The 27864-nt window shown below is 41.9% G+C and overlaps 1 protein-coding gene and 1 long non-coding RNA gene across 3 annotated transcripts in view; one reads left to right on the top strand and one right to left on the bottom strand.

Moving 5' to 3' along the window:
* Ccdc81 (coiled-coil domain containing 81) overlaps positions 1–13789 on the bottom strand; it is a 28830-nt gene extending 15041 nt beyond the window's left edge. The window contains exons 1-7 of the mRNA XM_005073920.4: positions 13347–13789; positions 11006–11067; positions 9477–9630; positions 5608–5864; positions 2588–2667; positions 1488–1609; positions 548–671 (exon numbers count right to left, since the gene is read on the bottom strand). Coding sequence (XP_005073977.1) covers positions 548–671; positions 1488–1609; positions 2588–2667; positions 5608–5864; positions 9477–9630; positions 11006–11067; positions 13347–13425 — 878 coding nt within the window. The 5' untranslated portion in view covers positions 13426–13789. The remainder of the gene's footprint in view (positions 1–547; positions 672–1487; positions 1610–2587; positions 2668–5607; positions 5865–9476; positions 9631–11005; positions 11068–13346) is intronic.
* Positions 13790–13902: 113 nt separating this feature from the next.
* Positions 13903–27399, top strand: LOC121133055. Of its 2 annotated transcripts, none has more exons than XR_005869802.1 (4): positions 13903–14017; positions 18999–19048; positions 19794–19979; positions 25764–27399. It is a non-coding gene; the product is annotated as an uncharacterized LOC121133055 (long non-coding RNA). The 2 variants fall into 2 exon arrangements; XR_005869801.1 differs by having other exon boundaries at positions 19679–19979.
* Positions 27400–27864: the final 465 nt, after the last annotated feature.

Genomic DNA, 27864 nt, shown 5'->3' with positions numbered 1-27864 from the left:
ACCTCTAACAGGAGAAAGTAGAGAAATTTCATTAAAATGCCAAGGAAAAAATAACTATGAACCAAGAATCAGCATCACGATACTAATCCACTTGTGCAGTAAAAAGAATAACCCTCCTAAAAGACAGAGAACTTGTCCAATGAATCATTACAGAACACACAGAAAAACAGCAAAGAGCTGATATGTCAGAAACACTGGTGAGTAAAGAAATAATGGAGTGTCAGGCCTGTGTGGCAAACTTACATTGATGTCAGCATAAAACTACCAGAAATCAACAATGCCTGTAGAGTTGGGAAGCAGTATATGAAAGCAATCAGGTGTGCTGAATTCTCCCTGTACTATTTTTACTATTCCTCTTACATGTGTCTGGATTTCCCTTTAGATTACAAGTCCTGGTCACCTCTATAATCCCCATCACCTCCCTCAGAGACTGTTTTAAGTAATGCTTAATGAAGGAATGGAAGAATTGTTTATGATTCTCTTAGTCAGGGGAAGACTTCAAGATTATATTTAGTAAAGTGCAACAGAAAAATGGTCAATGCGTTACTTTTCAGAGGTCGTGATCTTCCCACCATTCACACTTCGCTCAAACTTGTCTAGCAGGCTGACGCTTGTCACCTTGGCAGGAGAGATAGATTGCCTATCACGATGTTTCTTGGGTGACGAGATGTCTAGAATAAATAACAAATTCAAGGGACGGTCTCTTCAATTATCAAACAGCTAAATGGAGAGCTAAATACACACAAATTCTGAACAGGTTTTTACCAAGAAAAAGTTTCTTGTAAGATATGCCCTTTTCTTTAAATATCTCTTACCCTGTTGAGATAAAAGTATGCCCTAGAGTCCACACCTCATGCATTTATGCTATTTATCGGGACCTGGTCAAGCAACAGGAGGCAGTCACCAAACAGATAGTAGTGTAAAAGGCTGAGAGTCAAGGGTTAAGGCAAGGTACAGGGTTCCAGGAATTAAAAATGTTTATGAGAAGAAGAAAAAAGAATACAGTGGCTATTTGTGAATCTAAAAGTTTGTGTTTGAATGCAAAATGTCTCCCCATAGACTCCTGTATTTGAACACTTGGTCCCCAGTGGGCGACACTGAGAAGGTTAACCACCTTTAGGAAGATAGGACCTTGCTGGGGAGGGGGCAGCAGGGGATGGGTGGCGCCCGTAATTGAGTCACTGAAGGTGAGTCATGAGGTTTTACAGATGGGCTCCACTTCCCGGTCACTCTCTGCTTCCTGACTGCAGATACACTATGACCAGCTGGCCTCCCACGCTGGCATGCTTAGCCCCTGGAACCCAATCACAAGCCAAAGTAAACCTTTCCTTCCTTAAATCACTTCTCATCAGTTATTTTTTCATAGCAACAAGGAAAGTAACTAATACACTAACTTTATTTACTTTGATCATATGAGTTCCTGAGCAATACCACCAACTTCATAAGAGTCAAGAATAATAGACTGTACCCACAAGTCATTGACCTACCCCTGGCTCCTTCTTCTTTGTCTGACGGGTCTTTCAACTTGGTCTTCCTTGGTCTGCTCTCTCCACCTTCCTCTACAATGACCTCCATGGGTGGTTTGTTCTCTGTCTCTTTGTGCTCAATCCTAAGAATGAATTAAGATGTTTGTCCTCGGCACTGGTCCTGAACAGGTGACTGTGTGAACCTCTCAGTTCTGGAAAGCAACCTACCACCTCTCCAATTTTCACAAGCCTACTTCCTTCAAGACGAAATTTACCATGTGAGATATGGAGCATGAGCTCCCTCTCTTTGAGGCTAAATCTGGGAGCCTGCCAAAACCACATGCCCTTACACCACGGCCCCCAAAAGAGCTTGATATAAAGAAATTGCTTCAGCGCCTCAAATGTCTTTCCCCTTTAGTTTCGGTTTGAGATTCTCTGTCCTTTCTACATCTGGGCTCTTTTTTCAGTGTTCTCAATCACACACTATTTTACTTCAGTTATTTAAAATAAAAAATAAACTAATTTTACATGTCTATAAGACAGAGAAAATTGCAGGATGTATATTACATAATTATAATGAAGACTGGCTATCGTGTTATTGAGAAAATGCCTAGGAGTTAACATCTTGCTCCAAGAAGTAACTACTAGTGTTATTGTTACAGTTATCATCGCCAACAGCAGCCCCCAGGAACACCCTCCATCTTCTTGTGGATATAGATCAGCATGCTTAGTCCTAATAGTCAATGCTTAGATAGGAAGTGTGCTAGGAGCTGGAAGAAAAAAGAAGCTAGGCTGGAGGACATGAAAGAAAGTAGAAGAAACCTAGCAGGCAAGACTATTACAAATATTGCAGGAACTAGGATGAGTGGTATGTAGGGTCAGAATCATTTAAGGGGAGGGGGTCATTTTTCCAAAATTTAACCACAGAAAATATATGCAATAAATTTTTGCTTGGTGCTTATACAGAGATGGTAGAGAGAGAGAAGGAAAGAAAGGGGTGAGAGAAACACAGAGGGAAGCAGAAAGGTAAGAGAAGCGGGAAATTAATTTGGAAAACAAATACTACTGGACAAGCAAAGAGAACCGGTGCCTGGATTAACCCCCAGAGCAAAAACACTCACCTTGGAAAGGCCAGAGCGCTGTTGGGACGCTTTCCATAGGCCTCTCTGCTAGACAACACTGAATCCATGGTGCCAGGCCTCTGGAGGACAGAGATAAGGATTGCACCTAAGCTGTGACCCAAGGCAAGCAAGCTGCCTCCAAGACAATTCTACCACAGTGTGTTTGTATTTTTTCAGTGCTAAAGTCCAGTGAGGAGTGACCTCTTTCATTAAAGGTCACTTGGAATGCTGAACAGCAGTTTCACAAACGCTGCCTTTTCTCGAACCATCTCCTCCTTTTGAAAATTGCCCTCAGAGTTGAAGCTTCTTCTACACATCTTTGAAAAGTGAGCAAATGTCCAGAAATCATCAGGAAATGAGCACAGCTCTGATTTCACTCTAGACCCATAGGACTCTACTATTAGGCAATTCAGAGGTCTCTGAAGTCAAGTAGGCTTTTGTCCCCCTGCATGCTGCTGGCTGCTATGTGTTCCCAGGCACTAGGTTTGTAGAGATAGCAAATGGAGCTGCTTTGTGGGATTTTAATAAGATACTCTACAAAAAAGTATACAGAGCATGCAACCAAGAGCTATTGTGGCTATAGCTTTATATAATAACCACATTATTGCCATGGGTTAATATGTACAATTATTTATGAATGAATTCTATAGCCTACAAAAGACTTTAAAGAAAATTACAAAGGGGCTGGAGAGATGGCTGAGACGTTAGGAGTGTTGGCTGCTCTTCCAGAAAATCCTGGCTCAATTCCCAACACCCACACGGCAGCTCACAACCTTCTATAACTCTAGTTCTAGGAGATCTGGCACCCTCGGACATATATGTCGGAAACCACCAACGCACATAAATAAATAAATAAATAAATAAATAAATAAATAAATAAATATTTACAAAAGAAAATTCCCAAACTAGATGTTTTGTTTTGTTTTTGTTTTTGTTCACCACCAAAATATGCACATAAAAATCCGCAAAAGGACTAGTTTTAGGACCATACTCAGGTTTAAATTATAGGACATCTGCCAGCCAAACCACCACTGCCCCACTACATTTTACAGCGTTTACAGAGTGAATGACATGCTGAGGAGTACTGATTAACCCAGAGTTCCAGGGCTAACTTCACCTGACAAGCCAGCTGCACGGCAACCTGAGTTCACAGCCCCGTAGGACACTGTATACATGGTGCCCCGTCCACGAGGGCAAGGGACACGCACAGCACAGTGACACTCTAGAGTTCAGTATAGCATCAGTTCCTCTTTAGACAGTGTTCAAAATTCAGCAGAGTCCTCCAGAGTTAGGAAGAAGCCAACGGGCCACTTGGGCCCTTCTTATAAACTTGCAGGTCCTACCCTGTGCTCTCAGTCTCTATTGTCCACACATCAGCATACCCCTCAGTAACCCTGTGTAAAATATGACTATGTGGAAAACTCCAAGGGGCTCCCTTATACACAGCGCCATCTCCTCAGTGCCCACTGCAGAGGTCCATGAAAGGAAAAATTGACAGAAAATTTTCATAGTCTTTTCATTATATAAAAAAAACAAGCTTTTGCTATTGGGATTTTGTGAAGATTCAATTAATTCATGTCATCTTTATTAGTACCCAGAGGTGTGCATAAGGTGATTAGCCCCTGGGTAAATGCTACTGATTAACTATTTCTTTGCCTCTTTAAACTTTGGTATATCTAACTTAGCATGAACATCATGCCCGCTACTTAACGGTCACAACGATGGTGACAGTTATGAAATTTATTTTATGACACTGAAAACTAAAAACTAGAAAGTATGAAGCTGGAGAGATGGCTCGGAGGCTAAGAGCACTAACTGTTCTTCCGAGGACCTTGGTTTAAGTCCCACTGCCTACATGGCACTTCACGGTAACTACAGTCTCATGGTATCTGGTGCCCTCTTCTGGCCTCCATGGACACTACACACATGTGCACAGACAACATGCGGGCAAAACACCCATATACATAAAAAAAAAAGTGAAAAGGGAAAAATGCTTAAAAGTATGTTTGCATGGCTTGAACTAGATTTTACCATAAACTTTCTTAAGATGAAATAGTACAGGCTGCCAATACTGAGTGCTGTGGAACTCTGGACTTGAACCACTGACGGGCTTCACATTGAACCTCCGCATTCAGCATGGGAAATCAGAATGATAACCCTACAGTGCTTCTTTTGTGGTATTTTGAGATTCAAATGAAATAATGCATACAGGAGATATTTTTCAGAAATAAGGTACTATAAAATGTCAGAATTATGTGTCCCTATTGCTTTTCCCATTCCTTGGGTAGCACTGATTCAAAACTTGGTTTGAAGTTCTTTGTCTTACAAGTCAAGGAATTGGCTGCCTATAGCCATACATTTCCACACACTTGGAGAAACTGTCACTTAAAATATGTCAACACAAGCTTTTCTTTTATTTGTTTGATTTGGGGGGGGGTACATTGAGACAGGGTCTCCCTATACAACCTGACTGTCCTGGAACTCTGTAGACCAGGCTGGCCTCAGACTCACAGAGATCATCCTCCCTCTGCCTCCTGAGTGCTGGGATCAAAGGTGTGTGTCACCATGCCTGCCCCAAATAGTTTCTCTATAAAAGCACACCCCCATCTGATTCAGAAACACAGTTTGGAAAGGGTTGTGTGATGGCTAATTTTAATTGTAAACTTGATCCGATCTAGAATTCATGGGAAGACAGTCTCCGTGAGGGACTGTCTAGTTCAGGTTGACCTGTGGGCATGTCTGTAGGAGGACTATCTCAGTTGCTTTCACTGATGTGAAACAATACAGACTGAAAGTGGACAGTACCATGCCCTGGTTTTCTTCCCTGGACTGCCCCAGCGTGCAGACTGTGGATGGGATGTACTTAACTGTTCTAAGTTCCTGCCACCACGACATCCTATTTTGATGGACTGTAACCCGGAATGTGAAGTAACATAAACCCCTCTCAATTGCTTCTTGCCGGGCTGTTTTATCACAGCAGCAGAAATGAAACCAGGGAAGATTAGAAGAAAACAATTTACATTTGCAAGGGCTTTCGTCAAGGTGCCACTTCCATCCATCGTACAAATGAAGTCCTTATAAAATCTCATCTTCACTTTGCTGTCTCTGATGGAAAGAACCCCAATTCCTTTGAATGTGAACTCCACATTTTGTTTGACGGATATGGATCTTGACAAGAAAAGCAATGTCTCCTTCACGCATCCTTCTATTGTATCCCTGTTAAATGGACCCTCCAGAGATATCATGACAAAATTAAGTGGGACAACCGGAATATCACCTGGAGGAGAAAAAGACAGGGTGGGAAGAAGGAGATTATTCTAAAAGTAAAACATATTGTTTTAAATAATTACCTGACTCTTAACATTAAAAAAAAAATGTCAAGTCGGGCAGTGGTGGTGCTTGCCTTTAATCCCAGCACTCAGGAGGCAGAGGCAGAGGCAGGCGGACCTCTGTGAGTTGAAGGCCAGCCTTGTCTACAGAGTGAGTTCCAGGACAGCCTCCAAAGCCACAAAGAAACCTTGTCTCGAAAAACTAACAGAAGAAGAAGAAGAAGAAGAAGAAGAAGAAGAAGAAGAAGAAGAAGAAGAAGAAGAAGAAGAAGAAGAAGAAGAAATGTCTATATTTTCTCCTTAAACTTGTAATATTATTACAGATAATGAATATAACTGGTCAATAATACATGCTAATTAGTACAATTTCACCTAAAAGCATAATGTGATAAAAACTGGCTATCTAAACAGTATAAACAAAGATTTGATTTTCTAGGGAACAGAGCAGTGACAAGCTGCTTCTATTCATCATTCTCTGGGGTTTTCAGATCCCTTATCTTTCAGAACACTGAGGCAGTATTTATACATGTCTTCTGGCTGTCATATCAATTACAAATATTTGTAAATATTAAATGTCTGAAAAGATAGCCATCTTACCTTTCATGAAACTAAATCTTATACAAAAATATCAGACTAGATGAGATGCAGAAAACCAACCTTTCCAAAGAACTCATAAACAACAAGGCAAAGGAACAAGATTGCAAGCAGCTTGAAGGAAGCAAAGATCTATTTGACTAGAACTGGTGTAGGATCTGTGCAAGGCCCACAGATCAGAAAAAAGATCAACAGCATAGATGATGGAGATGACCATGACAAAGAAGAAGAGTAACAAGGTTCACCGGCAGGGAATGAGACCCAGAGAGGCATGCTCCAAGTGTTCACTTGGCACAACTTATTCTTTCAAATGCCCATTACTGCTGAATGATAAGAATTAGCAGTTCTAATAGATGTGATTTATAGTATACCGGACAGTCTCCTGCACAATGAACAGTGCAGCTCCCTCTGCTTCTTTTTAATGTATGCTTCCTACAATAGAAAGACAGGTTGCCTGCCTTCCCATAGCCCATTGCATCTCTGCAGTCTGTCTTACATCAGGAAAGAACTGTTGATCATGCCCTCTCTTCTCTTATAGCCACAACACCGCTCTTGGTTCTCCAGCTCCTCTTTGGTCTAGTTGCTGGCTTCCCTCTTCCTTTACTCCTTATTATACTGAGGAGCTTGAGGGATTGTTTTGACCTTCATGAATGTTGATTTGGTAGAGTTTGTTTTTCCACTCTATCCTCGCCTGCTTCTTTGTATACTCTTTTAGATACTCTTATTCTAACCTTGATTTGTGTTCTCCACATCTCTTCTAAACTCTGGGATCACCTACAAGAATGCCAGATTCATTGTATCTCTAAGAGCTTGCTACTTTAGCCATCACCATCACTGTTCTCTCGCTTAAGAAATCTGAGTTACTCTAAGTAACTTCTTCCTTCTTACCTGGTCCATCAGCTCTCACCTGAACTGTATCCTCTTTCTTCCTCGCTACTTCTGCCTCCACTTGAGCTTTTGATTTATTTCAGCGACTTGCTGTAACCCCAAGTACTGCTCCTAACTAAAAAGTGGACCAGTACCAAAGACACACTGCTTCAAACCTGTTGGTAGTTCCCAGTGCCAATAGGATGGATGCTAGCATCCTTATCACACATGTGGTCCTTGCCTACCATTTTTATCATAAGTATGCCCCTCTAATTTGCCACAGTCATCAGTCCTTGTAACACACAAGTGCCAGCATATTTGTAACAGGATTCACTCTGTCTCCTAGCCTTGAGTTGTTCACACATTTCTTGAGATATAGGCACAGTTTCTCTGCTGGCAAAACCTCCTCACATGGAGACAGGCCTCCTATAGACCTGCATCATATTTGAACCAGTTTTGACCAAGGCTGATTTTGCAGCACTTAATCCCGAGAATTTCAAAGTAACAGCCATGTCTTACTAATCAATGAAAACTACTCTACAGTTTTTTTGTTATCTAGTTAGTTAATAGCAAATAAGATGTAAACAGGATTGTTCTCTTGGACTACACCCTGTAAAAAAATGAGCTATAGATCTAAACTACTTTTTAAAGATTATGATATAAGATCCACAACAGAAGAATAAACACTTAATTCTAAAGCAAATGTAGTTTTGAAAAGAAACCCCCTTAATCTCCATTTCCTTTCATACTGTCTGATGAAACATAAAATTTTAGGTGAATGGCTGAAATCTTTTTCAACCCACCATATTGAATACATTATATTGTAGTTTTGGTTTTGGAATTTGTTTTTCTGTCATATGTCTTGTTTGCTTGTTTTGTAGTTTTGTTTTTTGAGACATGGTCTCACTCTATAGGCCCAACCAGCCTGGAGTTCACTGTAATAGCTCAGATCTGTGGCAATCCTCCTGCCTCAGGCTTGCTAGTGGTGGGATTACAGGATAAGCCACTATGCCTGGTCTGCTGGCTTGCTTTCTCCTTTTCATAGAGAGTTGCCCTGAAAATCAGTTTCCTGGAGAGTTCAAGGAAAGTTGAGGGATTCTCACCTCTGCCACAGAGGGCAGACCATTTCTCTTTGGCCACAGCTGACTGCGTTGCCACTGGAGACAGGAAGGAACACAGACCTTGGAGCTGAGCCTTCAACCGTGGATAGCCAGCCACCACCAGTATACAGAAGCCCACACACTTTGAGTAGAAATAAGTATGCAAATTCAACATGGCTTATGTTTGTTTTGTTTACCACTGTAGCTCTAGAACCAATGGAGTTGGCCCTTGATAAAAATTTGTGGAAGAAAGGGAGGGAATGGAAAGGAAAGGGAGAAAAGGAAGAAAAGATTGTCTTTGGGTGTGAAAACAAAACTCTAAGGTAATATACATTAAGGGCAGCATTATTAAATTTTAACTTTTAATAATTTAGAATATATATATATATACATGATAAAAAGACATTATTTTTCTCACAGTTAAGTAAACTAGATTTTTTTCTCATTGCCCAGAGACTCCGAATTAGATTTGTGTTCTTTATAGTCACTTATAGTGTCTTAGGATCTGGAACATGAGTATAATCCAGTAGAACTCTGTAGCACTTTTAAATTAACTGTCTTCCCATGCCTGACTCAAGCTACTAAATGGTACAGGAGCTGGCAGGATGGCTCATCAAGTGGTAGCACGTGCCACCAAGCCTGAAGGCCTGAGTTCAATTCCCAGAACCTACAAGGTAGAAGGAGAGAAATGACTCCCATCCTATGGAACAAACACACACATATCACACACATCACACACACACACACACACACACACATCTCACACACACACACATCACATACACACATTAAAATAAATATTTAAAATTTAAAAAGTAAACATAATGAACTTCAAGAAGACTAACTATTCTGCCCTGGCTCCCACTCCTGCCAAAAGTACCACATGAAACACAAGTCTCTCAAACCAGAAACTAGTGCAGTGTTGAACAAGGTTTACGCTTTCCATTTGTCTCCACAGGCCAATACATTTCTGAGAAAAAAATGGTTAAAATGATTTACCGGGAGAAAATACTTTGTTTTGTTTGAGTCCGTGGGTTTGCACTAACTTCTCCGTCATGATAAACACCGGCCTCTGCACTAGAATAAACTTGTTTCCCACCTCAAGCTTCTGCCTCGTGAAGGTGAAAGTTCCAAGTCCTGAAATATGAACTCCCTGAAAGGGAGAAAGAAGACAAAAAGAACAACACACACACAATTCCATAAAAGGGTGAAGTTTTATAACAACCCAATCACCAAAAAGGAAATGAAGATTTAAGCTTATTGATTTAACATTCAGTAGTCTCTGTGAGGCCTATAGATGTAACACTTCTATAGAAATGTTTATGGGTACCATAACTTTTAAAATCTGTATCAAATATTACTCTTTCCTAAACTATATGACATAAATTCAGTCATTTTCTACCTAATGAAATCTTTGTTTTCTTATTCTCTCAGATTTTATGTTCCCTATTTAAAGTCAGAAACCTCACAGTGGGAGAGGGCAGTTGGAGGGTTGAATATGAGCAAGAACAATCATGAATGTAAGAGAATGTCACAATGAAGCCCAGTGCTTGTGTGTTAGCTAATGAAATGGCATAAGTAGGTGAGAAGAAACAGAATCAGACAAGCCATCATCCAGTAATCTCCTACAATATAATCCTGGCCACTGAGTAAATGCAAACACCTCTTGACCTTAAATTTGGTCTCTGATATGACATACAATACCCTAGAGATAACATACACCAATGATTACAAACTCAAATCTATAGGAACAGGAAAAAGAAAAAAACCAGGGAGTGAAGGGAGCCAACTAGAATGTGTGGTGGCCAGGACACGCATGCTTCATGTAAAGGAGAGAATACATCATAGCCTGCATCCATGATCACATGCAAAAATGGAAGACAATATCATTAAGTCTGTTGAGTTTTTAAGAAAATGGTAAGAAAAATAAAAATACTCTGCTAATTTTAACTAATGATAAACGATTCCAATTCCCAAACCAGACAAAATTGGTCTGAAGGGTTCATTTAGCCATGGACTGTCTACTTAGGACATGTGAGTAGGGCATAAAAGTTCCACAATCTAACTGCCTCCAAGCTCCTTCTAAAACCCCTGCCTAGTCCTATAGCATTTAAAGTCAAGACTTGACCTGAAGAAATAGTTCAACCATAGGTAGTTTCTTATTTTCACTAACTGAGTTTAGTTTCTGCATTTATATATGCCAATTAAAAGTTATTATCAGTAAAATGTCAGAACAAGAAATTTATTCCCTCCCAAACCCATACCAGGAATAGACACAAATAGCCTCATCTAGTTTCTTCATGCAAACCCAGACTGAGCAGCACTGTGCACTCTGTATCACTAAAAGAGATTTTCAAATGCATTGTCTAAGAATAATATCAAGCCTGCCACAAATTCTCCACATATCAAAAAATAAAAATAAAAAAGAAATGACAACAAAACAGAATGGCTCTAAATCTACTGCACTACAAGTCTGCATAAGAAATAGCTCTCAAACTACTGTGTTGAAATTGGAGTGTAAAACCCACCTTATGCATAGTTAACTGCCTTTCCACAAATTCTGAAACATTTCCCCAAATGGTAGAGACTTCTGAAATTCAAAGGAAAATGAAAATGATTTAAGTGAGCAATCATGTAATAGTATTTTAATCCTGGTAAGCAAAAGTGTAAATATAAAATGAATAACTAAGTGGTAGTGACTTCTGATGCATATAGTACAGAAATAACATCATTCCCCAAAATTGATTTTCCTGTTAACTAAAGCTTATGCCCATAAGTTCCAAAGAAATGGTTTTAATTACAACAATAATGGGGCTGGGTAATGTGGTGTGTGAGGCTCTAGGTTGAGTCTTCAGTACTACAACAAGGTGTGTTATGTAACTCAGTAGGAGAATGCTTACCATGCATGAGACCCTGCATTCAATCCTTAAGGACTAAATAACAGTAGTAATAGTGAAAATAATAACATGAAGAAAGCCCCTCTATAATAATGGAAAATAAGTCATGCTTCACTTTCTCTAACCCATGGAGAGTTAGCCAACTATAACCTAGGGTTTTTTTTTTCTTAATGATTCACTCGACACCTATTCCCAAAGTGTTCGGTGTGGGCCACGTGACTGATATGAGCATGAATTTGTATACTATTCTGTAACACCGGAACAAGGCTGAGGGTGACTGATGCACTAAAGGCTGCCTGCCTGCTCTACACATTAGCTGCCCCTACTCATTTGCTTTTGCAAAATTCTCAAATACACTTTTTTCATGTTCATATTTCACTGTTAGATACCAGCTGCCCCCTCTCTCCACTGCTATTTTTCTGCAAGCTCCCTGATCCTCCCAATTTACTGCCACTAGTCTGATATATTATGGAGACAATAAATATACTAATATTTATCTACAGTAATAACTTATAAAAACTGACCATGGGTAGGATATTTGTTTGAATTATATATAGATTTCATAATTCTACTTTGATTTGACGGCTTTCTATACTTATTTTCTTGTAATGAGTTGAGCTTCTCCCCCCAACCACCCAAAAAGAAAAAGAAAATAGTTACTAATGTTTATGTACAAAATATGTAGTCTGGATATGAGTAGCACTTAGCAATATAGAAAATTATGTCTGTATTTACCTCACCATTCTAAATATAATCATATATTATTGGTGGTAATTTCTAATTTAGGAACTTTTTACAAATCAAGAAGGCTAAGTTTTAATTATTAAAATAAAAGACTGAAAAAGGTAACTTCTACTGGACTGCCAGCTGGGGACATGGAAGAAGCTAGCCACAAAAGGCCAATTCTTCTCCAACAATGCAGACTGGTATTATTTTTCTCTTAATGGATTAAATGACTAACTACAGCAGGAAGATTACACCCTTTGATTCTGATACATCAAGGCTATAAAACACTTTTTACTAGCAATGCAGCAGGATGCAGGCAAGTTTGGTGGATAGAAAGCAGCAGTCTTTCTCATGAGCATCTCAGAACAAGTTTAATAATGGAAACCCATGACCAAAACAGGGGCTCAATGAAACAGGGCTACTTGCCACGGTGAACACAGGCCCACTGTGAACCAGGAGTGTGCTGTTTCTACAGTTTTGTCTTTCCCCCCACTGTGCCCCATCCTACAGTAGTCACCCATTCCCTCCTTCCATAACAGCCCAAAGGATCTACCCCTTGCTGCTAAGACCTAAGAAAGGCTATCAAAGGCCAGCTGTGGGACTGGAGAGATGGCTCAGTGGTTAAGAGCACTGACTGCTCTCCCAGAGAACCTGGGTTCAACTTCCAGCACCCACATGGTGGATCTTAACTGTCTGTAATTTCAGTTCCAGGGGATCGATCAGCCATGGCAAAACACTAATGCACATAAAATTAAAATCAACTTTAAAAAAAAGAAAAGGCTAGCTGTGGTGTTGCACACGTTTAATCCCAGCACTTGGGAGGCAGAGGAACTCTCTATGAGTTCCAGGTCAGCCTGGTCTACGTAGAAGTTCTAGTACAGCCAGTGCTACATAGAGAGACGCTGTCTCAAAAGAGAGGGAGGGGGAGGAGGAGGAGGAGGAGGAGGAGGAGGAGGAGGAGGAGGAGGAGGAGGAGGAGGAAGAGAAGGGGGAATCTGTCAATCAATCACAACTATATACTAGGTTAAAACTCTCACTGACACTATAAAAGTAATTAACTCACTGACAGAAATCTTGATATTAATCAGGCCATATGTGGCTTTTTTTTTATATATAAAAACCTTAAGCCGAAGAAAAAAACATCTGAGCTGGCTCAAGTCTGGGAGCAGGGAAATCAGCTCTGAGATGCGCCTGAAGCACAGTAAGGTGCAGCCCCAAGCCCCCACATTAAGTCGTTGTCGCTTACCCTCCTGGCTCAGGGAAGGCAATGTGGGCAGCACCTGCCTGCACAGGTCCTGAAAGCCTGGGGCAATCCTGTCCAACATCTTCTGTCCCGAATGACTCCTTGGTGGGTCCTTGATGGATAGTCTCTTCTTTGGTATATGGACTTTGCACTAAAAGGACTTTCCCACCCTCCAGCTCTTCTTGCCCGGAATTTGAGGTGTACTTTAAAAGCAAATATTGTTGTAAAAATCTTGAAATGTCTTGATATTAGTTTTCCTTAAGTAAACGTTCTTCACCACCGTCCCTCCCCAGGTGATCTGGCTCGCGGATAACCTGTTCCCCCAACACGAAGCCAGAGCGCTGTCCCCCCCCGCTAAGCCAGAAGTGCAAATCCACGCCCATCCAAACAGCGAGGACCTCGGGCACATTGAGGGCGGCAGGGTCGCTGAACTAAGAAGGCATTGGGAAAGGGAGGTCTGAAAGCGTTGCTATGACGCGACAAAGACTGGCTTGGTTGCTAAGGCCTCAAGGCCCGGCCCCCTAAAAGAATCTGATCTCTAGGGAAGCGCAGGTAGACTTTAGAAAGTAGTTTTTGTTTGTTTGTTTTCAACTTTGTTCCTCTCCTCTTTCCTAGGACAGCGAGGACGCGGCCTTGACGGTGGTGTACATTGCAATCATCCAGAGCAAATGGAGGTGCAATGGGAGTGAGGAGGGGGGAGGGGGGAGGAGGGGGGGAGGAGCGCGGTGCATTTTGCCAATAGCGATGTAGATTAGACTCTATGGATCTGATTGAGGATTGGAGTTTAGCTGAAATTTATTTCTTGGCTTTGTTTTGTTTTGGTTCAGACTCCTCTCTTAGGAAATGGAGGGCTGGAAATGAAGGCAGAGTTTATGATTTTACTCCCCACTCCCCCACCCTCCTCGTTTTTGCCCTTCCCTATAGAGGAGAGAAAGGGACAACCCTGCAGATGGCTTTGCTTGTTCTCCCTCCTGCTAAGTAAGCACATGGCAACCCGACCCGGGTCGAGAAACAAGGCTGTCAGTACCACGGAAGCGCTCTCCCTTCCCCTGTGATCATTATCCCACCTGAAACTATATACCAGCTTTGACAGCATTTGAACTTTCGAAGACATGTAAACCATATTTTGTCTGGCCCTATCGCATTTTCGTTGTTGTTGTTGTTGGACAATCCCTTATGGTTTCTGTGGTAGCTATTTGGTCATTTAGACCTGCATAATCCTGTGTGAATGAAGGCCAGTCATTTATTATCCATCCCCCTGTTGAAGAGCATTTGAGTTGTTTCCATTCCTGGACATTAGGAATAATACTACTGCAAGCATTCTCTTACAAGACTTGCTTTTTGTTTTTTGGGTTTTTTTGTTTTTTTTTTTTTTTTGCTAATGCACACTCATCTCTGATGTGTCTATAACTCAGAGTACATTTGTGGGTCATGGAAAAAGCATGTGATCGGTTTAGATAGTGCCAAGCACATTTCCACAGTGGTGGTGATTATGGAGAGGTGAGAGGAACTGTTGGCATGTAATATGGACAGAAATGACAGACCACCTGAAAGGAAAAAGACTTGTTCCACAGACACCATTTTTAAACATCTCATCTGATGTCCATTTAAAATCCCAAACCAAAAAAAAAAAAAAGAGGCTGCTTTACAGCTTAGTATAAAAAAGCTGCAATCCCTACACTTGACCCGGGCTGCTTTTGTATATGCTGCATTCATAATGATTATTATACAGATACAAGTTTGTAATAGCATCATTATGCCCCCTAGTAGTCACACTTGGACACTGTCTTGGTTAAGGTTTCTTTTGCTGTGAAGAGACACCATGACCACAGCAACTCTCACAAAGGAAAACATTTAATTGGGGTAACGGCTTACAGTTTTGAGGTTCAGTCCATTATCTTCATGGTGCAACCCGGTGGCATGCGTGTGCTGGAGAAGTAGCCCAGCATCCTGTGTCTTGGCTTGCAGGCAACAGGAAGTGGACTGGGCAGTATCGTGAGCATAGGAGAACTCAAAGCCCACCCCCACACTGACACACTTTCTCCAACAAGGCCAAACTTCCTAATAGTGCCACTCGCTTTGGGGGCCATTTTCTACAACCCACCACAGACACGCACACACACTGAAATATAGTGTTTGATAGTAAGTTTTGTTGACTTGATGACACAATGTGGACTCACTTGGAATGAGTCTCAATGAGAGATTCAGTAGATTAGATTTGCCTAGGGGACCGCCTTGTGGATTGTCTTGGTTATGTTACTATGGGAGCACACAGCCCACTGTGGGTGGCACCATTACATAGGCAGGAAACCCTACACTGTGTATGTGTAGAGAGGAGGCTGAGCACAAGGTAAACATGGATGTATTCATTTTTCTGTGCCCTAACTACGAATACAACTAACTGCTTGGAGTGCCTGATATGATGAAATTATAACCTTGAGCTATGAGCTGAAATAAATCCCTTTCCCCTCTAAGTTGCTTTTTTTAATCAATGTATTTTATCACAGCAAAAGAAATAAAACTAGAGAAATATTTCACTGTATATTACGCTTAATATACCTATCATGCTAGGGATATTATATCCATGTTTAAAGAGTATGGGTATGTCAGCTCTACCTCCCAGGTATGTACCCAAAGGACCCTTTACCCTGCCATAAGCAGTAACACATCCGTGTTTACTGCTGCTCTAGTCACAACATCAGGGAAATGGAACCAGCCTAGCTGTCCATCAACAGAAGAAGGATGGAAAATAAAAATGTGGCATATGTATATTATACATATAATGAAATTTTACTCTTAAGGAAAATGAAATGCTCAGGGAAATGGAAGCAACTAGAAAGAATTATATTCAGTGTGGTGATCCAGTCATTGGCATACAAAGATCATATATTGTTTCCCATATGCTATTCCTAATATGTAAATCCTAACTCCAGTGTTTGTACGTGTGAAAATAAAGGTTATGAAACTGTGTAGGGGATGGTGAAGGGGGAAAGGGAGGGCATGTGTGGAGAATAGGCTACTGGAGATGGACAAACACAGAAGAGACGGGGCAAAGGGGGCGAGAAGAGAAACAAAACAAAAGACTTTGTTTGGAAAATGTAGTAGTGAAAACTAATTGTAAGTTAGTACTTCTAAATAGTATGAGTAGACAATCTGTATTACCTGTTAATCTGCTTCCAGGAAAATAATGAGTCATTGTGAAATATTTTTTATACAAAAGAAGCTCAAAACTTAGATTTTTGGGAAAATAATTAGCCATTCCACTCTCTACTTTACATCCTGACTTTTGTCCTTTAGTCTGTTCGTAGTGTTTAGTTATACAACACTTGGATAGTACTGAGGAACTGACCTGACAAATGTTTATAATCCAGTGCATGAGACGTAGAGGAGGAGAATCAGAAGTTCAAGGTCAGCCTCAGCTATACAGCAAGTTCAAGGACAGGGAGGACTATGCTACACCCCATCTCAAAAGCAACAACAATCCTTTAGGCGGCATGCATGCATATTTCTAAGATATAATTTATTTTAATAAAAATTTTTAAAAATCCTTTAAGTGTATGCCTTTAACCCCAGGCAGAGCAGGCAGATCTCTTGAGTTCAAGGCCAGGCCTATAGAGGGGAAAAAACAACAAAAAAATCCTTTAAATAATCCTTAAAATATTGGAGTTTGTTTATTTTTAACCTTATTTTATTTTATGTATAGCAATATAATTTACATATTAAATAACACTATAAAATGACTTGATATACTTTTAAACATAAAAAAGAAAAATTACTTCAATCAGTGCTACAAAGAGAAACCCTGTATCAAAAAAAGAAAGAAAGAAAGAAAAGAAAAGAAAAATTTGCCCAATTTGCCAAATTTGCCCAATACTAAATGGTCAGTCCTGAAAACATACAAACTATAGTAGCATTATACAAACTGAGGAGGTTGTATCTACTTGTTCAGAACATAACAATTAATGAAAAAGAGGCCATGACTTTGAAAGAGAGCAAGGATGATTATATGGGAGAGTTTGGAGGGATGAAAGGGAGGGAGAAACTATGTCACTATTGCCTAGTATCAAAAAATAAAGGCATAATTTTTAAATAACTGTATAAAGATAAAACATTTAGATTAAAAGTGTCTTTAGTGACTACACATGTCTAGTCCTTGTCACATGAAAGGTCAATGGAAATAAAAGGAAAGCTCAGCTTTAACAAGCAATCTTGTTGGATTCTTTTGGAATTCAAAAATGGTTCTTGCTACTCCAACACGCAAAAGAAAATAAATTATATCCTCTTTTCTGAATGTCTTTTCTCTGTACACTACCCTTTTGTGAATAAGCAAAGCGATGGGCACTTTTTGCTTTCCAATGTAGGCAGGCATAAGAGCAGCATAGCGAGGGTTCTAAGGACAGCTCAGACCCACGAGGCAAAGTGGAGGTCTTCTCTTACAGGTTTCAGAATGACCAGGGAGATCCCATGTAGAGGACGAGTAACTCATAGTATGTACCTGCAGTCAGGTTATATCTTTGCCCCAGGCATCAGGCCCTTTAGTTGATGTGTGTGTCCAGCCTATGGGATGTGCCACTTGTAATGTCTGTTAACTTAGGATGCTTGATAAACTTCCTTTGGGCAGGTGAAAAAAGTCACAGTCACAGATGCCATTGCAGGATGCCTGTCATTTCCTTTACATCAACTATGAGAGTAGAGAGAAAGAAGACAGAATAGCCTAACCCAAGCCATACTGGCTCTAGATTGTCTCCATATTTCCTTACTCCCTTCACCCTACTTCATGGCCATCTGTTGGTTCTGAGAGCCATTCAGAGAGCACCATTCAGAGAGGCCAACGACAGACACAGATGACTTAACCAGCTCCTATGGCATTGTAAGAGCTTATGTCCACAATAAATTCCTCATTCTCCACCACCAGAGGCTCTCCTACCCTAATTGAACTCTGCTATGGAACTGGTAGTTAAAACTCAAGTACTTAATTTATTTTCTTTCAGTTTTATTTAGAGTACAGTCAATATAACTGTTATACAGTACAATTCCCTTTAATAAACATGTAGTATCATGTTCAAAATATAAAGACAGTAGATTGGAACTCCAAGGAAAGAGATGCTATATACATGAAGAAAAAGCAGAGGGAAGGAAGAGCTAGCCATGATGGTACACACCTTTAGTCCAAGCACTCAAGAGGCAAAGGACGGGAGATGATCTCTGTGAGTTCAAGGTCAATCTGGTCCATAGAGAGAGTTCCAGGCCAGCCAGGGTAACATGGTCAAAATCTTGTCTCAAAAAATAAAAATAGGCTATGTCAAAGAATAGATAACATTGTCACCATTCTCCTGCACCCTCTGCAGGGTGGAAATCATACACTATGCCATGTATAATAAATGTGATCTTGATGAATAATGAATGCGATAATGACACCCATATATATAATACTATCTACTTACAAACAGGATAGGAAATTGATATTTAATCCCTATACATGACCTTACATCCCTACACATTCTCTTACATCATCTCCACTTTTCTTGTTTCAAATATGCTACAACAAGGAACCTGGCATTCACAGACCTGCATTTGAGCTTAAAATTAATATAAATGGGTTTACCTGACTAGATATTGATATTTCTGAACCCAAATTTTCCTTTTTCTATACAGCTTTACGACAAAGAATGTCATAAAAGAAGCACATACATCCTGATCAAAAGGTAAACAGGAATCCCAGCACTTGGAAGGCAGAGGCAGGTGGATCTCTGTGAGTTCGAGACCAGCCTGGTCTACAAAGTGAGTTCCAGGACAGCCTCCAAAGCCACAGAGAAATCCTGTCTCAAAAAACAAAAACAAAAAAAAAGGTAAACAGGACAGGGTCCTGAAAGGTGCTGCACACTGGAGCTTCTGGCCCCATCAAGGAGTTAGAGTGTGCCATCTGTTACAGCCTGGATGTTAGATGTCTCCACAGGTTTCTGTGTCCAAATACTTGGTGCTCAGAGAGAAACACTGTCTAATGGGGTGGAGCCTGTCTACAGGAAGTGGGTCTCTGAGGTGGGAGTCAGAACTTGAAGTCTGCAGCTTGATCCAACTTCCTTTCCCATGAGCTTCCTGTTCCTCTAAGCAATTCACACTGCTGATGGCACAGCTAAGAGCCACGCCTGCTGGCTTCTTCCCAACACCTCCCACTATACCCTTAAACTAGGAACCAAAGTCAGCCTTTCCTCCCCTGATTGCTTCCTGTCAGACATAGGACCACAGCGGTGAGAAAACCAACTCATGCCTCATTGGTCTGACATGCAAATGAGTTTACCTACCAACCCAAGGGCTTCCTGCATCTCTTTCTCTAGGGGTATCATGGAGGTTTCAACTCATGAGTGTGATTATTAGTCATTTGTGACTAACTCAGGTTCTACTCCTCATCAATAACTTCATCAGCACTTTAACCCACTGTTGCACTCCCAGCTGGATGAGTGATTAGAAGAGAAGGCCTAGTCAGAAGAAACAAGTTATGATGGATGTGCCTCTGAAGAGTTATTTCCTGTCCAGCTTTCCTCCTCTCCACCTCCCTCCTTCCTGGCTTCTATGAAGCGGACGTCGTAGCTCTGCCATGATGTATGCCTTATCTCAGGCCCAAAGCAATGGAACCAGGTGACTATGGGTGAAAACTATGAACCAAGGTAGAGATTTTCTTCTTTAAATTGTTGTTCCAAGTGATTCTGTCACAGCAACAGAAACCTACTAACACAGTAATACAGTAATACATGCATATAATGGAACACTGTCGAGGGCATACTCAGAATGAACTACTATAGGTAACACCAGTAAACTTCAAAATCACCATGCTGATAGACACAAATAATACCTACTGTGTGATTTTATTTTTCATAAAATTCTAAAAATGCCAAGTAATTTTTAACAAACCAAGAAACCAGCTATTTGGGGCTGGAGAGATGGCTCAGTGGTTAAGAGCAGTGACTGCTCTTCCAGAGGACACAGGTCCTATTCCCAGCACCCACATGGCAGCTCACACCTGTCTGTAATTCCAGTTCAGTGGATTTGGTATCCTTAGGCCAATGCACATAAAGTTAAAGTATTAAAAAAGAAAGAGAGAAAGAAAGAAAGAAGAAAGAAACCAGCTATTCAGCGGGACCAGGATCATGAGAAGATGATCTGCAAAGGTATGAGTATGTCAGAGATGGAGGGCATACACTGCATCTGAATAAGAGTCTCACAAAAAACAAAACTGCTAAAACTTACTTTTTATTTAATTTAAAAACAGTCTTATTTTACATATAAATCCCAGTTCCCTCTACCTCCTATCCTCCCATGCCCCCCACCAACACCCTATCCCACACCCCCATCCACTCCCCAAGGAGGGTGAGGCCTCCCATGAGAGGCTATCAAAGTCTGTCACATCATTTGGGGCATGGCCTACCCGTTCCCCCATGTTTATAAGCTGAGGGATTATCCCTCCATAGAGAACGGGCTCCCCAAGTGCACTAGGGATAAATACTGGTTCCACTACCAGTGTCCCCATAGCCTCCCAACTGACACCCATGTTCCGGGAGCCTGGTTCAGTCCTATGCTAGTTTCCCAGGTATCAGATTCAGGTTCATGCACTCCCATTTGCTCAGGTTAACTGTTTCTGTGGGTTTCCCCAGCATGGTCTTGACCCCTTTGCTCATCAGTCCTCCCTCTCTACAACTGGATTCCAGGAGTTCAGCTCAGTGTTTAGCTGTGGGTCTCTGCTTCTGCTTCCATCAGCTACTGGGTAAAGGCTCTAGGGTGGTATTTAAGGTAGTCATCAGTCTCATTATAGAGAAAGGGCTTTTAAAGTAGCCTCTCCACTATTGCTTAGATTCTTAGTTGGGGTCATCCTTGTGGATCTCTGGACATTTCCCTAGTGCCAGATCTCTCTTTAAATCTATAATGGCTCCCTCTATTCAGGTATCTCTTTTCTTGTTCTCTTTCTCTATTCTTCCCTCGCCTTGATCTTCCTGATCCCTCATGTTCTCTTCTGCCCTTCCCCTTCCTCTTACCTCCCTCCTACAGCGTATACTTTCAATGAGTCCATTTTATTACGTATGAAATATACCTCAATAAAGGCTTTAATTAGAATTGCAACTCAGAATTCTGTGGAAGCAAACACTGATTAGTCATGTGTATGAGGAAACTGCCTGTGGTACTGGGGGTAAAAAAAATCAACCAAAGGATTTGGGGGAGAAACGGCGTCCTCAGATCCTAAAGGCCCAAGCAATGTTCCTGTTACCAGTAGCCAGAGGAGAAAAATCTCTTATTTCAAGAGAAACTTGGTTCAAAGAAGGAAAAAAAATTTTTTTGGTTTATCAAGACAGGGTTTCTCTGTGGCTTTGGAGGCTGTCCTGGAACTAGCTCTTATAGACCAGGCTGGTCTCAAACTCACAGAGACCTGCTTGCCTCTGCCTCCCTAGTGCTAGGATTAAAGGCGTGCGTCTCCAATGCCCGGCCAGAGAAGGAAAATTAACCCTGGACCAAATGCTGCTCCAGTTCTACCCAACAAAACTAAAAAGACCAGAACAAGTTCCCTGTACCAAATACCTACGCTGTGCTCCAGAAGAGGGTTGCGTGGTCTGGATAGAAGTAGAAAAAACATCAACATGATAATCAAATATCAATGGAACATGATAAAATTCCCAGCATCTAACTTCCAAGGGAAAGGATCTTGCATTCAAGGAAGTAGAACACATGACCTACAAGGAAGGAGTGATAGCAATCATTCCTGGGCCAGCAATTGCTCAGAGGGTATGAATACAGGTTACCAAGACGATAATGACCTGAGTTCAATCCCCAGGACCGTTGGTGGAAGGAAAGACACAGCTCACACAGGTTGTTCTCTGACCTCCGCCATGACACACACACACACTGTCACACACACATTTTTAAAAACTGAAACAGAGTTTGTGGATATAGCTCTATTGGCAGAGTACTGTCTTTCATGCATGAGGTCCTGGGTAGGATTTCCAGCACAAATAATAAAGAAAAGAAATTCAAGAATAGAAACTTTAAAGTGTTGAAGTGGCTACTCTCTGGGGCCTGCTAAAATGTAAAACAGTGTCTGCCAGGTAGATGTTGAAGAAGGCCTTGAACACCCACAGCTTCCTCCCCTACCCAGATTAGGCACAAACTATGTTCATAGCAACATTCATAATAGCCAGATCTTGGAAACAACCTAGATGCCCCTCAACTGAAGAATGGATAAAGAAAATGTAGTACATTTACACAATGGAGTACTCCTCAGTGATGACATCCTAAAATTCACAGGCAAATAGAACTAGAAAAAAAAAACATCCTGAGTGAGGTAACCCAAAACTAGAAAGATATAGTATGTACTCGCTCATAAATGGATACCAGACATAAAGCAAAAGATACCCAGCCTACAATCCACAATCCCAGAGAAGCTATAACCCTCTTCCAGAAACAAATGGAACCAAATGCAGAAACCCAGGGCCAAGCTCCTGGAGTGCAATCAAAATGAGGGAGGAATGATAATATGAACACAGGAGTTAAGACCATGTTGGGAAACACACAGAATCAGCTGATCCAAGTTAGTGAGAGATCACTGACTTGGGTCTAGCAAATGGGGAACCTGTGTAAGACCAAACTAGACTCCCTTAATATAGGTGACAATGGTGCGACAGAGACAATATATGAGGCCACTGGCAGTGGGTCCAAGATCTAACTCTAATGCACAAACTGACTTAGTGAAGTCCATTCTATATGGAGAGATACCTTGCCCAGCCTAGCCACAGGGGTGTAGGGGTAGAGAGGTGACTCAGTCCTGCCTCAATGATATGATAAGACAGACTTAGTAGACTTCCTAGGGGAGTCCTTACCTTCTCTAAGGAGCAGATGGGAGGTGGGGGAAGGGGGAGTAAGAAAAGAAGAGGGAAGGGGAACTGGGATTAGAATGTAAAAAATAATTCATTAAAATTTTTTTAATTTAAGAAAATAAATCAGAGCCAATACACAAAAAGGAGGTACAGATCTAAACAGAGAATTCTCAACAGAAGAATCTCAAATGGCCAAGATACACTTAAAGAAATGTTCAGCACCCCTAGGCATCGGGGAAACACAAGTCAAACTGACTCTGACATTCCATCTTACACCTGTCAGAATGGCTAGTATAAAAAACACAAGTGACATCTTATGCTGGAGAGGATGTGGAGAAAGGGGAACACTCCTCCACTGCTGGTGGGAATGCAAACTTGTACAGCTGCTTTGGAAATCAATATGGCAGCTTTTTAGAAAATTGGCACTCAATCTACCTCAAGACCCAGCTGTACTACTTTGGGGCATATAGCCAAAGAATGTTCCACCCTACCACAGGGACACTTACTCAGCTATGTTGACAGCAGCTTCATTCGTAATAGCCAGAACCTGAAAACAGCCTCAATGTCCCTCAACTGAAGAATGGATAAAGAAAATATGGTACATATACACAACGGAGTATTACTCAGCTGTTAAAAATAATGACATCATGAAATTTAAAGGCGAATGGAACTAGGAAAAAACCCAGACCCAATACTCAGCTGTTAAAAATAATGACATCATGAAATTTAAAGGCAAATGGAACTAGGAAAAAACCCAGACCCAAAAAGACAAGCATGGTATGTACTCACTTATAAATGGATATTAGTGGTAAAGGGTAATTATGCTATAGTCCACAGACCCATAGAGGCTAGGTAACAAGGAGGGCTCAAGGGGCAAGGGATGCAAGGGTCTCCTGGAGAAGGGAAAATAGAAGAGATTTTGTGTATGGACTGGAGACTGGTAGAGATGGGAACATGAGGGATCAGGCTGGGGATGAATAGAGGGGGAGAGTGCTAAAAGAGATGACTGGAAAGGGGGAACATTTCCAGGTCAGTAGAAACCTAGAACTGGGCAGTGGTGGTGCACGCCTTTAATCCCAGCACTTGGGACGCAGAGGCAGGTAGATCTCTGTGAGTTCGAGACCAGCCTGGTCTACAGAGTGAGTTCCAGGACAGCTAGGATACAAGGGAAACTCGGGAATCTACAAGGATGACCCCAGTTAAGACTCCTGACAGTGGTGGATGTATAGCCTTAACTGACCATCTCTTGTAACTGGGCAGGACTTCCAGTGGAGAGATTAGGACACCTACAGTGTGTTCTGCTTATGGGATGTGGGTGGCAGGAGTGAGGGATGGACTAAGGGTGGTATGGAGATTGTGGGAGCGGCCAGCCAATGACTGGTGCAGTCTCAGACCCATACCATGAGAGTGAGCCCATCCCTTACACTGCCTGGAGCTCCAGGACCCAGAGGCTGCATGGCCCAGAGACCTAAGATATAACCAAACATGATCAGAGAAAAAAGAAAGGCAACATAGTGATGTCTAATGATATTCTGGTATACTCATGGATTGATGCCTAGCCCAATAGTCATCAGAGAGGCATGACCCAGTAACTGGTGATAACAGATGCAGACCCACAGCCAAGCATTGGGATAACCTCAGAGAATCCTGCAGAAGAGAAGAAGAAAGGACTGTATGAGCCAGGGTTCAAAGCCATCACAAGGGAACCCACAGAAACAACTAACCTGGGTTTATAGGAGCCCATCTGAACTGACAGCCATTCCCCATTCTTAATCTACCACCTTCAACTCCTGTAAGACATTGCACTTTCTCAAGTCACTTTTACTCCCTTGAGATTCTTTCTCCCTCCCTACCTCTTGATGTTTCTGGACAGGGTTTCTGCCTCTGTTAAATCTTCTACTGGGATTAAAGGTGTGATCCACCACTGCTCTGCTGGAATTCTTATACTGGAGTCTTCATTCCAACATTTATCTCGCTGTTGTACCCAAGTCTCAATTGCTATTAGGCTGTCCCTCTGCCCATCTACACATCTGGGTTAAATAACTTTTCTCGGGGCTTGAATTCTTCAATGTTTCTTGAACGGCTGGTTAAGTGCGCTGGATGCTTAGACAAGATTCCTACACACTATCCTGCTGTAAAGCGCCATCTAGTGGCACAAGAAGGTAACTAGTTAGAGATTGCCTAATTTGTACTCCAGCTTGTAAAATTCTCCACTCAACCTGTGAGTGGAGACTCCACATAGGTCACATATTAGACATCCGCCATATCAGAAATTTACATCCTGATCCATACAGTAGCAAAACTACAGTTATGAAGTAGCAATGAAATAATTTTATGGTTGGAAGTCAGTACAACATGAGGTACAGGACTACAGGGCCACAGCATCAGGAAGGTTGAGAACCACAGTTGGGGGCGGGGAGCTGCAGTGTTCTACGTGAGTGTGTTATCTGAGGACAAACAGTTTTTGAAAGACTATGTCCTATGCTTTTGCCCACTCCTATTTTTTTTCCACTTTCCTCCCCATTTGTCACATTCTAAATCCCTGGCCCTTTTCTCCTTACAGCTGCATCCTGTAAGAATAGGCGGCCTTGCATTCGCAGTGCTCTGGCTCCTTAGAACATCCAGTTGTGCATGATCTCGGCGGGACAGTATTGCCCAATGGCCGACTGCGTTACAGAAGGTGAAGGGAACAGAACTCTTCCTGACTCAGCATGACCAGAGGCCAGGCATGGGACCAAAGCTCATGTGAGAAGAAGATGGCGCAGGGCTTCTGACACAGACAGCAGGAAAATCTGGAAGGTGCCATGCAGAGAGGGCAGGCTTTCCTCTCCTGATTTAAGAGAAGCCGGGTTCATAATGCCACCTTTACAGCTCCCTCCACTCCTGCCTGCCTGACCCTTGAAGTTTCCGCCACTCTGTAGCCTCTCCCACAGACTTCCCATAACTCCCTCAAATCCAAGTCAACATCTGTGACCCTGTTGCATACAAAGTTACGTAAACAGCTAAATGTCAGACTTGTGGGGCGGCATCAAAGGAGACAGGCTATCCACTCTCTCACATCATGGTCGGATTAAAGAGATCTATTTAAATCCTGCCTTAAATTAAGCAGGCAGCTCCAGCGAAAACCAGAGAAAGAACAAATGCCAATGGAAAGATTAGACTTGCCCTATGCAGATTAGATTGTGTGACTCTGGAATAGAAGTTAATCTACCTAATGGCACATAAAATCATTTACTTTATGAGAAAATCAGTTGCAATTGGAAAGGACTCCTCAGCTTGCCCCTGCTCACCCCCACCCCTACTCCACAAAATAGAAACAAAGTGGATAGGATATGTGTGCTCATGCACACGGCCAGTGGGTACACCGGGAAACAGAGTTTATGAGATACAAAGTGTCTGAAACCTTATTCTGGTGCCAAGAAGTGGCTTGCATAAAGGGGACAGGAGCAAGCTTTGTTCTTGAGATGTTGGACAACTTGGGTATGATGCAGTCCTACCTGACTCTCACACAAGGAGAAGGAGAGATCAGTTAAAGCCAAGCCGAATGCTGTTCTTCCCCTTGGACTCCAAATGACTTGGGAGAATTCAGCTGGCCCATCAGTAAAGAGCAGCTCTGGGCTCTATTAAGGACTAGCTAATATCCCAAGAAAAGAACTGGGAGCCATGAGATGGCTTAGTGAGTAAAGAATGCTTGCCACGAAAGCATGAGAACCAGATCCCCGGCACTCAAATAAAAAGCCAGGTATGGCCCAGAATAGCTGGAACTCTGGGGAGAGATAGGAAAATCACTGTAGCCTACTGACCAGCCAGCCTAGCTGAAAGGGTAACCTCCAGGGTCACTGAGAGACTTTACTGATCTCAAGGGAATAAGAAAGAGAATGATAGAGCAGGACACCCCACATTACTGCAGAAATTGGGATTCCCTTTGAGATTCTTAGTTCTGTTAATAAGAGAATTTGGAAACAGAGTCAGAAGGAAGTATGGTTTAAAAGAAAAACAGGGCAGACAAGCTCTTAATCTCAGCAGTTTTCAGGAGTTGAGAGACGGGAAAGAGAAAGCTATGCCCTTTGAACTAGGATCCTAAGTGCTGGCCTGTCTCCTGGCAGAACGCACTCAGGCAGTACCCCTGGCCAGCCCAGGTTTCCATGGCTGCTACTTCACTATGTAGTCTGCACGAAGGTGCAAAGGACCCTTTAAAAGAAAAAAAAAACCCCACTCACATCCACCCTCTTTCCCGCAGTTCCCCTGAAGGAGAGACAGGATCCTGTCTCCCTCTTCTCTTCTGTCCTCTCTCTGTTTCTGTGTCTCTTTACCTCCTTTCTCTTTCCTTCCCCCCTCCCTTCCCTTTCTAAAAGACTTCCCACTTAAGGGCGTGTTTGTCCCTTGCCCGCCAAGGAATCTGCCAAGGTTCACTTTGCGCTTTATCTTAACAGTTGGTATGTCTTAGCAATGGAGGCCAGCAAGCAGGTACACGGCAGAACAAAGGAGTGGGGGAGCTAAGGACAACTGAGAAAGTCCAGAGCAGGCCCAGGCTTTGGCCAATATCTGAAAAGAGACCGAAAGAAGGAAAAGGGAGGTTATGCTTTCCTGAAATTGACAGTCTGATAGGTGGACAGGCTCTGTGGTGACTCCACAGAGACTTCTGGGAAGGGTCTGTGTGTTAT

This window comes from Mesocricetus auratus, unplaced genomic scaffold (genome assembly GCF_017639785.1).
Source record: "Mesocricetus auratus isolate SY011 unplaced genomic scaffold, BCM_Maur_2.0 Super-Scaffold_4256, whole genome shotgun sequence".
NCBI classification, from domain to species: Eukaryota; Metazoa; Chordata; class Mammalia; order Rodentia; family Cricetidae; genus Mesocricetus; species Mesocricetus auratus.
The sequence above is the reverse complement of the archived record's forward strand: the minus strand, read 5'-3'. Positions and strand labels throughout refer to the sequence as shown.